The 18,495-nt window shown below is 37.1% G+C and overlaps 1 protein-coding gene across 1 annotated transcript in view; it reads right to left on the bottom strand.

Annotated features, from left to right (window-relative positions):
- Positions 1–18,495, bottom strand: part of WDR49 (WD repeat domain 49) — a gene marked incomplete at its 3' end in the record, with an annotated part of 124,783 nt that overhangs the window by 35,414 nt on the left and 70,874 nt on the right. Inside the window, exons 8-13 of the mRNA XM_053657731.1 lie at positions 18,108–18,272; positions 15,109–15,257; positions 6,366–6,496; positions 4,182–4,280; positions 2,373–2,537; positions 425–612 (exon numbers count right to left, since the gene is read on the bottom strand). Of these exons, the coding sequence (XP_053513706.1) occupies positions 425–612; positions 2,373–2,537; positions 4,182–4,280; positions 6,366–6,496; positions 15,109–15,257; positions 18,108–18,272 (897 nt within the window). The remainder of the gene's footprint in view (positions 1–424; positions 613–2,372; positions 2,538–4,181; positions 4,281–6,365; positions 6,497–15,108; positions 15,258–18,107; positions 18,273–18,495) is intronic.

Here is an 18,495-nt window from a genome sequence, read left to right as displayed (position 1 = left end):
TGCTGCAGTACCTTCCTGACAATAACGCATTCTTAAACTGGGATCTACTTGAGTATATACTAACAGAAGATTTTTAATACTAAGAAAAATATGGTTTTCTCCATAAATTACTTAAAGGAAGTCACTGCTCAATACATGTAAATGTTTCCTTTAAAATAGACTATCACAGGGTGGGAGGGGATCGCCTTGTACATTACATAAATGTCTCACCACTGTGCTGTATACCTAAAACTAATATAATACGGAATGTGAATTGTAAGTGAAAAAGTTTTTAAAAATTAGAAGACATTACTGTAAAAAATAAATAAAGTACTAAGAATGAACATTTCTTCTTTTATCTAGGAAACAAACGAGACTGGATTCATAGTTATCTGCAACAAAAAGTGATCAGAAATAAAGATGATGTAGACTGTGTTCAATGCACCTCTATATTCCAGATGTTCAACCATCCATCAAGATCTCCTGTGGTGAGGTATCGATTCAGTTTATCAGTAGCCATAATAATAGATCCAACTCCACTATGAGCCAAAAATTCAGCCAGAAGTTGCTTCTTAAATGTATTCCAGAATCTGACATACCCGGATCCTCCACATGACACCAAGTTAGCACCTCCTGATGTGTAAAGGAACATTGAGTGAGGAAACTGTGACAATAATGACCAGAAACAACTTCAGTGGCTTGCCCTGTGGAAAGTGAAGGCATGTTGTAGAGGTGGGTATCCCTGAGACCAAGTTACAGCATTTATTCTAATTCTCTCAAATATAAAATAGAGATAACCCTATGATAATCTCACTGGGTTAGGTTGAATATTAAACCAGATAGGGTATGTAAGATGCCCCATTAAATTTAGTTCCCTTTCCTTCATTCATTATTTTCATATTATTTGGGTTTTTAAACTAGAACGGAATTAAGTTGTTACTTCAAATAAACTTTTAAGATATTAACTGCAACTTGATGATTACATTCTGATTACATAAAACTCATTTCTTGATAACCCACTGGACCTAAATAACAAAGTAAAACTCCTCATGCATAGGTCTGGCCACATAAATGTAGTTGTAGCAGTATAATTATTGCTTTCTCTGTGTAGTAGCAGGCTTAGAATCTATTTATGAGCTTATTTTTACATTTTTAATCAAGAATTTATTGTAAACTCTTATGAGGCATTTTTTTTGTTCATAGGCCTAGAACTAACTTTTTCATTTGCCATCCTTATATGCTTTGTAAAAGCACTTTACCTAAATTATTCTTCTGTGTCAAAGTTCCTATTATTATACAATAAATCTGTAGACGACTGTCAATTTTCTTCACAAATGTACTGCCGATTAACAATCGTATCTGTTTAAGGTAGAAATAATAGCATGTAGCTGCTCCAGTAGAAACAATTTAGGAATACTGATAACATTAAGAAAGAATTAGTCAAGGAAATGAGAGCAATTTCGGGATAATAGTTCATTTTGTGAATATAAGTGAGTTTCAGAAAATAGAAAGTTTGAGAATCTAACAGTTTCAAAGGCTGCATCAGCACGAAGCTAACAGGGCCATTGAGAACAGAGGGGAAATTAAGATAATGTTTATTTCATCTCTATAATGCTAAATAACCGCAGGAAACCGCATGGCAGCACCAGTGTACACACACATCTCAGCAGAAGTTCTAACCAGGACCCTGACGCACAGCTGTTCAAGACACTCCAACTACTAGGCTGGCTCCAAAAAAATTCAGACAAAAAGTAGGCACCTCTCTTGCCCTACCTGGGATCAGCAGTATTTAAAATGTTGCGATTGCCTCCAGTCTCAGGTGTCACACTATTTTTTGTTAGTCAGTTGTGAGTGAGCTGCCAGTGCAGTCAGCCCGAGACGCCACCCTGCTGCTGCGTGTAGACCTCTGCTTAGCTCGTGTGTTTGGAGCATTTTTTTTTAATGTCAAAGTTAAATTTATTGGGGTGACATTGGTTAATGAAATATATAGGTTTCAAGTGTACAGTTACGTGATATATCATCTGTATGCAGCATATTTCTCCCTGTGCTCTCTGCCTTACCAATTCTCTTTGTATCATGGCTGGGATGCCATTCTGATTGTTGCCAATATTAGGTAGCTTGCCAGAGTTTCTCTCACTCTGATTCTGACCTATGCAGTACTGTAAATTGCTGGTAGGGTCTAGTCGGGCTCCTGTTCTTGGGCCCATCCTCCTGAACCCTAACCACGTTGGCCAGTTAGGGTCTCCCATGACCTAGCACTGACTGTTAGCTAGATGCAGTCGAACTCCACAAGTTAGATACAATTAGATCGAATTCTCTTTATTGCCCCATTTTCCAATATTTTACAATATATCAAAGCACTCTACAGTCAAAAATAAATAGAGATAGTTTACCTGTGGCTGCAATATCTTTTCTTGCCTCAAGGAAGCAAAGCCTCATAACAGCATTATTGCCCGCAGTGCCTGTCTCAAAGGAGCCAGCTCCCAGGGCCGCCTGCTCTACTGTGGGGTGGCTGGGGCAGCCGCTCCCCACATCGAGGAGCTTTTGAGGATTTATATCTGTGGCAGAGACAAAGCCAGGGAGTCTTAATGAAAAGAAACATCTGCTTTTCAAGCAAATGCTTATGAAAAACGACAGGCCCACCTTCATCCCAACCTCAGATGACCCCATCAAGTCTCAGAACAGGTTTCACTCATCGTTCACCCAGCCTTCTGCCATCCACTTCCTCAACCTCAACTTGAAGGATTGTTTCATTCTCTTTTGGTGTGAATAGTCCGTACACTTACACTGTTTTCCCTTGATATGAATTAATAAGAATTTCATTTTGTAGTCACCACTAATGTCTTAGAGATCTTGATATGTTTAAGACAAATGTGATTCTATTATCATAACATTTTCAGCTTCTTCATCATTAATATTAATCTTGCAAATAATTTAATAAACATGAGATGATTATTTAAATATATTTAAATGATCTTTTTTTAGTAATGTTATTTGTTAGTGAGTTACCTTGGAAATGATATTCCTAATGCTATTTTGATTATCTCATGACATCATCTCCAAGCCACATTAACAAAAACTTGGGTGTTCATCTTAGAACCTAAGAATAGTCTACACATAGTTATGAAAAATCTATATGGAAGTATCTTCAAATTTCTAAAACGAGAAATCCACAGCAATGTCTCTAGTGTCTTTTAGAAACCTGATGCCATCTTCTCTTTCTTATCCATCTCTGTTTTTAACGGTAGCCATGGTTAGGTTTGCTATGAGACCAACATGGTGTTCTCCTAGAAGTCAAGAAAGAGGAAGAGGCAGAAATCCATTCTCTCCTTGGAGAGTTCAGATGAACCTAAATGGTTAATTCTTCATGCATAAAGCAGGTCAGAGTTGTGGGCCTGCAGGCTAGTAAGCCCTGAATCTCTTAAATTTGTTTTCTTACTCTTATCACATCAGTCCCTATGCTTTTCACACACACACACACACACACACACACACACGTGCCCTGTAGCTAATGACCAGTCTTTTCCTAAGGTCCAGTTCAGCCTCTGTGAGTTTATTCAATTGAGACAACAGGACCGTGCTAGGCCATGAGGAATGACATATTCATTACCTGAATAAATGAGTCTAAGGAAAAACCCTTAGTATCTAAGGAAACTAAAATAAAATGTGAAAGTCAATTGTCAAGACATTTTGCTTAAGTGTAAAATATTAATGTGCTCAGCTAAATTCCCTTAAAATACAATATACTCCCATCTAATGTTCCTCACAGGTTTCTAAAGCAAGAAATAATTTAAGATTTCCAGGTGGCGTAATATTTAATGCACACTCCAGACTGAGCCTGAGCAGCCAATCAAGTGAACATGAGTTCCCATTTTCTTGCCAAGGGTTCACTCAAAGGTAATTTGGTGAGGCTTATTGGCGAAAACTAAGCTAGATGGAAACAAGAGACTTGCTCCCTGCTGTCAGTAATTCAGAAATGCTGATATAGTATAATAGAAAAAAATGGCATGCCATGGAGAATTTGCTAAACCAAGTAGATCTCAAGGTTTTTTAAAGTCACTTTGACAGCAATATCCCTAATCCCTGGTGCCTATAGCCAATCATCCATAATTTGGGAGCAAGATGCAGTGGTCCATGAATAAACAATCAGGCCTACCATGGTTTGACTCAGCCACATTCTTTCCATTTCAAATTGCACTCACCTGATCTTGTTTTTAGCAGCCTCTGATAATCTGGGTGAAGGACATAGTGAGCATTTTCTGTTTGACTGTTCCACAGAATAATTTCTCCATCATAACTCCCTATATGAGCCAGGATGGAGAATATAAATTGCCAGAAAGTTAGAGAAATATGGGCAACAACAATGAGAAGTCATTATCATAATATCTTGCATGGAATGTGGCACTTAGTAGGTACTCTACATGTTTTTGGAGACATGAATGAATAAAAGTAGCTAGTAGTTTTATTAAACTTCAGAACACATGATTCTCACAACCTATCTGTGCATTAAGTATGCTAGAAACTACTGTTATATTTTATATTTTTAGTTTTTTTTATTCATGTTCAAGTACAGTCGTCTCCATTCCCCACCCCTTCTCCCCTCTACCCCATCCATCCCCACCTCCCTCCCTCAATTCTATTCCCCTTTGGGGTTATCTTTTTATCTGATGGTAATAAAGCTTTCAGAATAAGGGCTTTGCAATTTAAAGAGCTTGAGTTTAACTCCTGATTTTTCTACCTACTATCTGTGCAACCTTGGGCAAAATATTTAATTCTACATGATGCCACAATTTCCTTATCTAAAAAACTGGGTTGAAATTGTATTTGTCTCCTAGGGTTGAATGAGGGCAGGCAAATCAAGGTTTTCGAGTTTTCTGTTTCCCACATCTCTTCTGTGGTGTGTGTGTCTCTTCCTCTTATTCCCTCCCTCCTACATTCCTTATTGCATTTTGCCTTCTCCAATCCTAAAGTTTTCCCTGCAGAAAGTCCTTTCCCCCTGCTCTTCACAGAGAACATAGGAAAACCCAAATAATGAAGCTTAAGTCTGACCCAGCCTGTCTTGCAGAAGAGCAATGCAAGCCAGATAGATCACTGTTCTCAGCAGCTCAATGAGGACAGCTCCCTACTCAGCAGTGTCAATGTCAAGAGCAAAGGGGAAAAGCTGAGTTTGAGTGGGATGTACATATGGTGCCTTTGGTGGGATTTGGAGAGAGAAGAGAGTAATAATATTAAACTCTGTACTGTCTTGGAGACAGCAACCTGTGAAGCTCACAAATTAGCCAACGATGATATATTTGCATGTATTAGCTGCCCATGCAGTACCTACCTTCTCCTATGACTTTGTAATGCTTTATTCTCAAAGTGCTTGACTAAACATTTTCACACAGGACTGATGGAATGAGAATGAATGGAGACATTATCTATTCACCAATTACAATGGTATTTTATGGCACTTTAAAATAACAGCTATAAAGCCTTATAGGTTACTTATTTCCATCATTGTTCAGTGTGTAATACTCCCTGTGGGGACTGACTTCCCACAGCTAAAAAGCAAATTGAATAGCGGTGTTGGCTCTACTGGAAGGTAATCAGGAAAGTCCCCAAAACTGTGAGACTTTAAGTGGAGATAGAGTAGTGAACCTCATATTGTAACACTTCATAGGTAGCCCAGCTCTTTTCCTGCAAGTTTTCATTTCTCTTAATGGATGGTATTTTTTATTCTATTTTTTAAAAGTAGCCTGTCAAAATATGGGCTTGTTAATTTTATGGTGCAATCTGTCTTTATAAATTGTTTTCTTTGGCCAGAAATAATGCAACATTTTGATTCTCTTTAATATGTCACATCAAAGTCTGCTCATGGATGTTTTTAAGAGCTTAAATGTGTTGACATTTCTATGAAGCCAGTCTTTAACCAATATTACTTAGACTACATTGTGCCAAAGGGTTAATATGATTTCATTATGACACATCTGAATACCCCAGAAGTGCAACTTTATCCAGGATTCCTAATGTTTCTCCTAGAAAAAGGACAATAAAGCTAAAAGCTAACTGCATTTAGCCCTTATACCAATTATCTTATTCAATCTTCACTATAAACTATATAGGTATAGTTTATAGATATCTATAAACTATAGATATAGATACATTATTGTTAGCCAGAGAAAACTATGATTTCCAGTGTGAATAACTTACTCAATATTGTGAGTTGCAAGTGGTAAAAATAGGATCTGAAGCCCCAGAAATAAGGACCAAGAGTAGCTTTAAGTGCAAGGACTGATTCTTCAAAAATCTATTCATTTTGTAGTGGGGAAAAGTGTTTTTTTAAGTGAGTGAGATAAAAGGAACCAAACTTTCACCATTGATTGTCAAGTGAAGGTGTAATTAACCTGTAACAAGAGTTTGTGGAGGTGAAAATGCAGCACACAAGATATCATCTTGATGCTGCGTTCCTCCTTTCCATTCTTCAGGCTGGATGGAAGATTGATTGAAGTTCTGAGGTCGAAACACAGTAATAGCCCTAGTAAAAAGGATATAAAATTTAGCTGTGGGTCTAAAAGTGATATAGATGAATAGCCATCCTCCACTTGGACAGTGTGACTTGAGAGGTCTAAAATGCTACACTACCCAAGACTTTATCCCCACATTATACTGAACTTCCAAGACCCTAAAGGAAAGTTTACTCATATGGAACCACTAAGAGTCGTGTGACAGAAACAATAAAAAAGGGATGGGTCTGTGAACACACACTATTTGGTGGTTTGAGCAAAATTACCAGAGTGTCTTTTATCCGAGTGTCCAACCCTGGTTAACATTACTTATGTTTCCCATACATACTTGACCACAGAGCCCTTTCATGTACAGCACCTTGAAGAACCACCAGGTGTGGAACACACCTGGGAATGCCACTCCAAAGGAATGGGGCACAGGACAGACATATTTTGAACAGAAATAATCATTTTAAGAAGGTCAGAATCTTGAGGTACTGCTGGTGAATCTGAAGACAAGCCAGGATGGGTAGAGAATGAAATGCCTGGTGCCCGATGAGGACCACCACAAAAGTTAAAGTGTGAGGGTGTTGATGCTTGTCTGCTCCCATGGGACTTAGGCTCTGGCTACCAGCCTGAGCTAAGCTCCTCCCTCCTTCTAGAGCCACACACAACTCAATGAGCATTTGTAACCACAAGCTTGGTGTCTGCACCCTCACTTTCTTCACCTCCCTGAAATCTTAGTTCAATATTCCCACCATTTTAAAGGTCTTCTAATTGCCCTATAAATGTAACAACTCCTTACTCTCTGATGGAAGAAACATTCTCCTCCTGGAAACTCTTGTGGGTCCTGCTTCACTGTCTGCCTCCTTGATTTTCATTCTCTATTCCCTATTTTCCCTTCCCTTCTTCCCCTCCCCCCTTTTAATGGGTGCATTCCTAATTGGCATTCTTCCAATCCATCTCTCTACTCAAAAGGGCTTGTTCACAAATGTTGGAGACCACCATTAGCTCACTTATTAATGGTTGTTAAATTGCCCTTCATTTATAACTTTTTTTTGGCATTGAGTGGTTCTCCCTTGCCAGCTGACAGTTGCATATAATGCTCACATCAACAGCATATCAAAAATCCAAAATTTCCATCTTTCCTCCACATCAGCCCTCCTTAAATTCCCTATTTTGGTTAATAGATCAGAATTCCAATCTCCTGCATGACTTTCTCTTTCTCAGTCCAGTAAAGTGCTCAGATTCTACCTCTGCCATAGGTTACAGATCCGTCTTTCCCTAGTTCCATGCTCACTACCTGATGGTCGAACAATCGTAACAGTCTCTTAACCAGTTCTGCTGCCTCTTATCTACCCACCTCTGGTACATTCTTCATCCTGGTACTAAATTATTCATTCCATTTCAGGAAGCTCTTATTATGCATTTATTCTACAAGCATTTCTTGTTTTGTCTGTGGAAGTCCCTAGTCTGCAGGATAGAGCCATCAGCATAAAGTGACCGAAGTGCAGAGAAACGTGGTAAGTGCCAAGGAGGTACGGACAAACTGCCCTGGAATTCCAGGTGCAGAAACCACGGAAGGCTGAGCCGAGTGGTCGTGTTGGAGCTGGACCACAATAGATGAGCAGGACTGTGACGAGGAAGGCATTCTACATAGAGTGAGGAAGCAACATGAGCAAAGATGAGGCTCATGTTCCACTGGAAAACATTTATGAGCTTCTCGTTTCCTGTATTAAAAAATTCAGATGTGTGGGCCTGTTATTCAAAACGCGATAATATTGGTGTTCAATCAACTTTTTAAGAATGATTTCGCTCAATTTCCTATCCTTTCTTTTAAAAGTAAACTGTGTATGTGCAACCAGATACTTGACTGAGCTACCGGGAGCCACGGGGTAAATGCAGCCCAACTTCCAAAGTGTTACTTTCACTCAAAGATCCTGGAGAAAATATTTTTTACACTAAAATAAAAATAGATGAATCAATATCATGGAATGCAATTTTCACCTGGATTTTAAAGACAGAATATAAAGTTTCAAATAAATTCCTTGCTTACAGGAGCTGTTTTGAACTGTTAAGAGCATTCAGGGGCCAAGTTTCCAAAGCACACTTTCTCATTCAACCCAAACCATATTCTAACTGCTCTCTCAGAGCCTTCTGTTCTGAGCCTTAGGTGTTCTCTAAGCACCCTGCATGCTTCTTGCTGCTTTGTTTCACTTATGATGCGCTCTTCCATGCCTCTATGGGTTTCCTTTCGCACACAGACTCACATCTGCCTACCCATACACTCAATCTCTGAGCCCTATCTTGTCTAGTAGGCTTCCTTAATAACTGGAGTTGAAAGAAGTAGCTTCCTCTTTTGGCATTTTACATTGTTCACATTTTACTTATAATATTGAATAAATAGTATGTAGTCTTCACTCTGCTACACTGTAAGCTCTCTGAAGCCAGTGACCTTGTCTTACTCTGCAATCCTACGGTAGCAACTATAGTGACTTACACATACGGACTGTTCAATAAATATTTGTCATACAAATGAATGAACAATTTTCTGCTCAAATGTTGCCTCCTTGAGTAAGTCTTCTCTGACCACCCTAACTAAAGACTCTTGAGTCTCCCACCTCTCACTATAGCATCTTTATTACATTATAATCAAGTGATATTGTGGTCTGTGTTACTTGTCTGTTTCTTTTTCATACTTAAGCTCTAGGAGAGCAGGGACTTTGTTCCTTTCTTCATCAGCAGGACCTAGAATAGTACCTAGAACATAACAGGCATTTAGTAAATATTTGCTGAAGCCATGGCTGAATAATTCTATCCGTAAAATTAATAATCAAATATTAATATTCTTTCAATATGAGATTTAGCAAGTTATGATCATGTAAGTAAGGTGATCTGAAGTTCTGAAATTGCAGTTAATCTCATTATAGCTTTATATGTATATATTTTTAATTTCTTCTTTACCTATTAGTAAGTTTGATTGAAAAGATCACCCCTTGGGAATGGAGAGTATGAGGTGGGAATCAGAGGGAAGGGGCCAATCCTCTCTCTCTTCTATTATCTCTCAGCTAAAATTCAGTGTCATATGTCTTTCCACCAAGTACCCGTTTTAACTAGACATATTTAGGGAGTCCCACCTGAAGCACAAAATGCTTTTCATAAGATGATGCAAAAACTAGCACTTCTGACATTTGACCCAAATCTCAAAAACGAATAGCTGCCTTTTTCCTAAAACTTGATGTGAAACTTCCATTTGAAATGACAGTTATCCTTAAAATACCTTCAGAATCTGCACTGTATTTCCTACTGTTTTAATTTTGTACTTTTGCCAAGAGTAAAATTAAATTACAGAATGAGCCAATTTCAAGACCATTTTAGGAGCCTGAGATTTGCTCTTTCTGACACTGAAGGACTTTCCTAGCTCTATTTCACAACTCACATTTGAAATCCTGAGAGTACTGTTCTGAGTTATGTCACCTTCTGAAGATGATCATATCTGTGATTCAGAATTTAGATGTAGTGACCAATCCTGTGAGAAAAAAATTAGTTTTCCAGTCAAGTGCAGAAAAATAGAAAAGAGAAAAAAATGTTAAAAAATAACCTTTTTTAAAGATGAATGGATTAGGACAATAACTTTTCACTAAAATTTATCATGCAGAAATTACCATGGAAAGAACAAAAGAACACCATTAATTACTTGTTTTCTTTGAGGTTACTTTCTCTTGTGTTTTAGTCCAACTATCCTAAAGACCTATCTACTGACATTTAGGCTTAAAAGGAGTACCCCTAAGGCAAAGAACTAGTTCACTCTACATCAGTTCATTTTTATCCTTTTCTCTAAAAATTTTGGAGGCAAATTTTAACACTAAAAATATGACAAAATTATGAGAGGTATTTGTGAATTTCCAACATACTTGCCTCCTTCTTACCCCTAACATGATTATCCAGAATAAGTCACAACTTTGGAAGTTTTCACACTGATTTTCATCCTAATAGTAGAAACTGTTTAAGTCATGTAGGATCATATTTCTTTACTAAGGCAATTTTCAAGAATGTATTATCTTGTGACAGGTAAGTTTTACTGTTGAACAACTTCAAATTCCTAATCTTATTTCATTAAGAAACATGTTTGGAAATCAAATTACATCAACAGCTATTTTTTGAAGACCTACTTTTTGCAAAACTCTGTGAAAGATTCTGCTATTAACGTTTTCAAAATTATTTGAGACTATAGTAAAGATTCTCTTTTTCAAATATTTGTATGTCGATATATTTTACAGAAATAAAATATTCATAGACAATTATTTCACCTATAGCATAAAACAGGAAAATAAAATGGAGAAAACTAAGAGTGTGACTATTTTTATAGAGAGCTCGTAAGTATAGAATCAGAATTTTAAAGCAGAATAAAATACCAAACAGATATGTTTATTTATTTGACTTTACCAAAATATATATATTGCATGACTCCTCTAAACAAATGCAAAGATAATTGATCATTCATTCAATTTTACCAAAATAAACATGACCAGGTATTTAACCAGGGTTTTTTTTAAGATTTCATTTATTTATTTTTAGAGAGAGTTAAGGAGGGTGAAAAAGAGGGAAACATCAATGTGTGGTTGCCTCTCCAACACCCCTGCTGGGGACCCGGCCTGCAACCCAGGCATATGCCCTGACTGGGAATCCAACCGACAACCCTTTGATTCACAGGCTGGCACTCAATCCACTGAGTCACACCAGCCAGGGCTAACCAGGTATTTTTTCACTTGACTCTATGTCACTTCACAACTTTGTCTCTAAAGTATATTTCACTTAAAATAATAAGAAATACATTTTTAGAAGTTCTGAATTTGGGGCTTCTTTCTTCTGACAGAAATTCTATACATAAGAATGACAGTGTTTCCAAATAGCTCACATGGGCTCTGTAGTTTAGGTGTTCCTTATGACAACTTTACAGTGGCATATACCACATCTTGCCTCATACACATCGACTCCCCAATTAGACTGTGATACCACTGACAGACAGCATGAATTATGCTTCTTCACATTCAGTCCATCATAGTTCCTAATTAAATGTTTTTCATTTAGGTGCAGTTTCATAATATTTGTGGAAAGGAAAGGGGAAAATAATGGTAAGCTAAAACTTTAAGGTGTTAATTCAATAATATGTTTTTATGTGCTTCTTCAAATGAGCAGAAATGATTCATTAGCTTTGGTTGATATGACTACCCTCCTCAATAAAATTATTCGTTTCAAAGAATATAGTTGCACTCTGGCTGGTGTGGCTCTGAGTGGCAGCCTGCAAATCAAAGGGTCACTGGTTCGAGTCTCAATCTAAGGTATATGTCTGGGTTGCAAGCCAGGTTCCCAGTAGGGGGTGCACTAGAGGCAACCACACATTGGTGTTTCCCTTTCTTTCTCCCTCCCTTCCCCTCTCTCTAAAAATAAATAAATAAAATCTTTTTAAAAAAGAAAAAATATGTATAGTTACTTTCCAATGATTTAATGAATTCATCTGTAACTCGGAAATGACATAAAGAGCATGGACTTTGGTATAGAATTCTAACTCAGCTACCAATTAGCTCTGTAAGCTTGGCCAGGCTACCCAACTTCTTAAAGCTTTGTTTCCTTTCTTGTGAAAAAGGGGTTCATCATACTTAGCTTCCTGATTTATTGTGAGGAGAATATGGATTTGAATATCTACTCTGCATGCCTCTTATTCAGAGTGTGACTAATGGGTAATTAATCTTGCTCATCTTCAGATTCCCTGTCTAGTCAATGAGCATTAATTAAGTCATTCAACAAATATCATTGAGCACCTAATATATATACTTATTAGATGCTCAATGATGTATATATTCCTATGTTGGATAAAGTATAGAAAGCGCAAAGACAAAAAGGAGACATATTTCCATCCTGGGAGTAAAGAGAGATATCTTGTTGAGGCAGATACCTGCATGAGACTTGAAATAGGAATAAACATTAACCGTGAGAAAATGCTTGGAGAGAGGAGAGAATAAAGGCAAAGGGGTGTGAAGCAGTGAGGATTATACGGGGTAGCAGGTTGCTCCTCGAGTTTACCATGTACATGAGAATGAGTGAGAATGAAACCAAGAAGAGGTCTGGGCCTGAGGAAACTTCAATTTATTCTGTGGACACTTTGAAAAGTGTCAGATGAGGAAGGGACACTGATAGAATGCAGTGTAGAAAAAATCATTATTGCTAAAATGTGCAGTATCTATTTAAGAGGTAAAAGGGAGATATTACTTGAGGAAAGAACAAATTATAAGGCTGTTACATCCATGTATGTGGAAATGACACTGTCAGTTACACAGCTGGGGTAGTAATGAGAAGAGGTTTGAGACATTTTTAGAATATAAAATAGATCAGGCTTAGTGACTAGTTGGTGGTGATGTTGAGTGGGAAGGAAAAACCAAAATGGATGCCTGAGTCTCTGGCTGTTAACCGAGGCTCTGAATGTAAGAGAAGAAGTAGTTTTGAAGAGGGGAATAAATGATACATTCAGTTTAGAATAAGTAAAATTTGGGATTGCAGAAAACATGTTCAGCAAGCAAAATGATAAATGAGTTTAGAGAGATAAGAGCTAAAGAGAGCATTGAGATATCTATAAAACACTGCACACCTTCCAAGATGAGGCTAAAGACTAAATTAGATAATGTATGTAAAATGTTGAGTACTACATAGCTCTGTGAATAAAGTAAATGAGATGGCATGTTTATCTACCTAACTCAATAAATGAAATCCTTATTCCACTCTGGGCAAAATTATCAAATGCCTCTCTTTATTTAGCTAGAGCCTTAAGTTAAAGCTTCAGCTTAACAGTTTTCTCTGGGTTTTTTAAGAAAGCCTAGTAAGCTGACTGTCAATATTCTGGTTATTTCTTCTCTAATCACTGAACTGTTGAAGAATTGCCTTAATGGACCATCATTTCCAAGCCACAACCAAACAGTTGACCTATTCTCTTGCTTCTTTTGTTAAACACCTCCTGGTAAAAAGGCCCTTGCAAAGATCTTCCACAATCCATTCTAACATAAGGAAATATAATTTTTAAATCTAACAATATAAAGTGAAATGAAATAATTGAGAGGTATTCCTTAACTTTCAGTTCCAACTATGGGACCCAAGTCCTCACACCCTTGAGGAAGACGGAAAAAATGGAGAATAATGAAAGGAATGGTGACTTTCTCTCCTCACATTTCAGTCTTTCCAAAGCTTCCTCCCCAAGATTATAAAATATAATCACCCACTAATACAGATCAGAACAGCAGGTTAAACCATTGAAACCATTTTTACATGACTTTATACATCTCAACTCTTAAAATTTTTACCTGTAAACAATCAAAAGACCTTATACTTGATGCTAATTTTAACTATATTTCAAAAAAAATAAGAAACGGTATCTCTAAACTTTTAAATTATACTGAATAATTTTAAAAAATTGTTAAGTTCCAAATTTAAATTGGATCAGCTATATACTACACATCTACTCTGACATGATGTTAGAGAATTAAATTTATTCATTGCTGCAGCCTAATTACAGAGATCATTAGGCCATAGTCTGTTGGAGTGGGTATGAGTCACTAATCGATCAGGTTTGCTCCCAGGGATGAAAAGAAGTCTTGTCTTTCAAAGGTGAGGATGGTTGAATTAATTCTTAATGTCAAGTACAATAATCTGGACTATGAAGTCTTGTCTTTCAAAGGTGAGGATGATTGAATTAATTCTTAATGTCAAGTACAATAATCTGGACTACATTTCTTTGCTTAGAGTTAAACTTCTGAAAACTAAGTTGTGTGGCTCTGTCTTCTAGTGTGGATATACACATTTTGCATTAGAAGAAAAGCCTTTCATATGATTGATAAAAATCTCCAAGTATATCCTGCTAGTTTTCTCAGTATAAAGTCTGTTTAATCCCAGTTTCAAACCCTTAAGATAACAACTCTTTAGTGAATAATGTTGGCAAAATTACTTCCTAGAGCAATATGTTGTGAAATGTTAAATTTATGGACAATGTTTTCAAAACGTAACACTTTCATTTTCCTAGTGCTTATACAGTGCCATAGAAAAGACTCTGTTTATGATCACTTTGTTCTTTCAGGAAAAAGGAAAGGAGAGTATTGCTCATTGTAATGAAATGGAAGACCCGCTCCTTGAGAACAGTAAGTGGGCTGGGAAAGGCCCTTCTCTGCACTAAGATTAAGGAGGTACTAACAGAGTGCAGTGGGCTATTTCTTTCTTGTGCTACAATTTAAAATAGGCAACAAGAGAAGGAATGGGCTCCTTTTACGGTTCAGATAATGCCATTCACACATTAAGAATGTATTGCCTATAAAATTTGGGAAACATTCAGAGTTAATACTCAAGAGGTGGTATTATATGCCTATCTGGAATGCTGAAAGGAAAAGACAGATTCCCAAAGCCAGGAGAAAGCCCTATAGCAATTCTCCAAGCTGCTCAAGCTACACAATCTTATAATATTGTAGTCACTAAGCACTTAGTCAATTCCAAGAATTTTCACTCATGTAGGTAACCAGGAAGTTAATGACTCAGAATCAGTCAAGATTTCTATGTTCTTTTTTTCTTTTAAAATTTGATTCAAATAAGAACATTCTCCTTTTACCTTCCCATTAATTTTGCAAGAAGCCCATCATACCTGTCCCAGCCTATAACCAGTATTGTCTTCTTAAGAACCAGGATCTGTGAAATATCCACAGCTCCCTCTTGCCCAACATTTAGTGTGCGGTGACAATATCCATTGAAGTCCCACACCTTTGAGAAAAAGATTAAAAAATCACCTATGGGAGACGAGAAAAGAAAATGTCTTCTTCGATGAGTAAAATCACACGATGTAATAAGATGACTCTAAAATTGTGTGTTTCCTTTCTGAACTAGGGTTGATTCACTTGGGATATGTAATAATTATAGAAAATCCTCTCACCATTTAAATTTAGCCATTATATTAATTACTTTAGCCATTATGTTAATTAGCCATTATATTAATTAATATGTATAATCCTATTAGTCTATTCTAATTGTACATGATTCAAAGGCTAATAAATTAGTGCATGTTTTTAAGGAGGAGGCAAATTAAAATCATGAAGAGCCACATTTTGGAGTCTGTCGAAATCCTGGTTCTCGCTCCAAGTGTGTCTCTCTAAAATTGTGCTTCCTCATTTAGGACAAAGGAAACATACTCCTCGGGACTGCTTGGAAATTTAAAAATCTAAAACATTGTTTACAAAAGCTAAAGATTTTAATCAACTTAGTTGTTCATTAATAAGAGACTGAACGTCAGAATATCTATACAGTAGCATATAACGTAGCCACTAAGAAAAATGAGTCCCCTCCATGTGTTTAAGCTCTGCCCAAATTAAACTGCTACAGAAACTTAAGTAACTCACTTTATCTCTTTGGACTTCAGTTTTCTCATCTGTTTTCTCGAGCTGGGATAATAATAGCACCAACCATATTTATGTGGGTGTGTATATATGTGTGTGTATGTATATAATGCTAAGGTAGTGCCTGGTTCATAGTAAACATGCAATAAATGCCAGTTAAGATTATGATTATTGTCTGCACTGGTATGAATCAACGTCCAAGACAGGAAAATGCAGAACAGCATGAATAGTGAGTTGCCATTGAGAACAAGTGCCCGTAGTCTAGCAGTAGGCATAAGAAACTTGTAACAGTGGTAGCCACAAATATGGAATTGGGAACAGGTGAGAACGAGACTTTCTTTTCACTTTGTATCTATTTTATATTTTAAATTGTATTATATGCATGCATTAATTATTCAAAACATTAGCTAATATAAAAAATAGGCACTCCAAACTCTTGATAAATAGAGCAATACGTTTAAATCTTTGATTACATTGGTATTGACTTTAGATGTTAAATGATAAATGAGATTGGAAAATGTCATTCATTCTTGTTTCTTCATAGAATATGGCCAGTACAGCCACATTTATGTGTCCTATGCAGAGAGAGCTAAATTTAAGAATTCTGTTGTGCTATTGGGATAAAGATAAATGCACCTTCCAAAGCTGTGATTATACTACTAAATTCACATTAACTTCTAAGATGGCAAGGCTTGAGCTGAGACTTAGAGTGGTGCACATCTCCTCACCCATGTCCTCCACTTTGTTTTCCTCTACAAAGGGCTCGTAACCCAGCCCACCTAAAATAACACCCACAAATAGGCATTGTGAAGCTCTGGTTTCCCCCAGATCCTATCAAATCCCCTGGCTGGGACCATTTTAGCAACCATCAACAAGTCTGACCTACCCTGGATGGTTACTTCCCAAGATAGGGTTAGAGTGAACCTAATTCGCTTTCTTTAGTTCTCTGTTCTGTCTCATACCCCAGGACTCGTGGGGGATACTTGCCTGTTCCTTTTACCTAAGCCACTGCCTAATACTCCACTTCTAGGTATCCCTGTTTTATTCCACCTTAACTGTTAGGATTGAAGTTATTCCATTTCCTTCACACGTTTTAACAGTCAGTCCTCCCAGGCACCGCGTTACTTTGCTTAACCCCAAGTTCCAGTTTGTCCTTGATCCATTAAGTGCAAACTCCCAGAGGCCAAGTTTGGCCGATTTGCAGATTCTCACTGTGACACGTCATAGCACCTCCTCCCCATTGATCAGTACCAGCCCAAAATCCCCTGCACATTTACCCTCAACTTCCGTGGTGTTGTAACTGCCAATCCAGGGAGCTTTCCCTTACCTTCCCCGACACTGACCTGAATGCATTACAGATCTCATCGTGGAAGGTACAGCTAATTAATACCTTAATGACTCCGCATATGACAGAAGTTTGAAAAGCGTTTAAATCTTATTCAGAAAACTACCTTCTTTTGTTGCCTCAAAGTGTCACAAGTCATCTCCAATCAAAGACTGCCATTGCTCTCAGAGCTGAAGGGAGCAGGGGAGACTCACTGATGAGCATGATTTCAGGCTATATTTAACTTTGCATGAAAATGTGATCTTTTTTGCAAAGTAAAATAGCACCTTCTTCCCAGAAGAAATTAATAATTGTTACAAAGTAAAAAAAAACAAAGCATAAAATCATGTTAGTTTAAGATGAATAATAAATACGATTATGTTTGTTCTTCCTTCTTCCTTCACTGTCTCATCTTTACATGAAAATGCAAATTACAAAAAGGGATATTTTAAAAATATTAACTTTCTGAAAAACTTCCATTATACTATTTTTAAAAAGTTTACTTCATTGCCCTGATTTCTAATTTTATAAATCAAGAAAAAGAAAACTAGAGACATTAGCTGAAACACATGAAAATCGTTCAAGCCTCTTATTCTTCAAAGCAGTTCTTTATCCAGGGCACTGGCAAAAGCTTTCTGAAATAAGTAAGCCAAGTTGTGTTTTTATTTTAAATAATTTACTCAGAAAAAAATCATTGATTCATTTTTCCACACAGAGATTTATTTTCCTAATAGCTTTGTTATTAGATGGTTTGGGTTATTTAGTTCTTCTAATCTTGTCTCATCTCTCTGCTTGCAGGGCCAGGAAGGCAAAAATAAATATTGTCAGCACTGTGCCTCCTCTCACAACATTCCAGCCCCCTCACATCTAGACAGAAAAGCATCACTCGGTTCGCACCTTAATAGTTCCATCTGTGCTGCCAGTCAAAAGCCGCGTCTCATTTGCATCAAGGGCCATAGTGCTGATTTCTGCATTTCCATGGCAACCAGTAAATTGTTTGACTTTTTGTCCAGTGTCTATCATCCAGAAGGACACAGTTGACCCCACATCAGAGCTGATTACCTAAGAGAAAATAACATTGTAAAGAAATCACAGTTAGACCCAGAATCCACCATTTTTATTTCAATAAAAATATCTAACTTGTGCATTTTCCCTACTGGGATCCCCCAACATAGACATTTTTGAAATGCATTTTCTTTCTTTTTGTTGAGCTGATAACATTTCAATTTCTAAGCCAGAACTGAGGTAATAAAGTCATGATTCTCTTTATAAGAAAAAGAGCGGA

Source organism: Artibeus jamaicensis, unplaced genomic scaffold, assembly GCF_021234435.1.
Source record: "Artibeus jamaicensis isolate MK-2021 breed Jamaican fruit bat unplaced genomic scaffold, CSHL_Jam_final scaffold_474, whole genome shotgun sequence".
NCBI classification, from domain to species: Eukaryota; Metazoa; Chordata; class Mammalia; order Chiroptera; family Phyllostomidae; genus Artibeus; species Artibeus jamaicensis.
The sequence above is the reverse complement of the archived record's forward strand: the minus strand, read 5'-3'. Positions and strand labels throughout refer to the sequence as shown.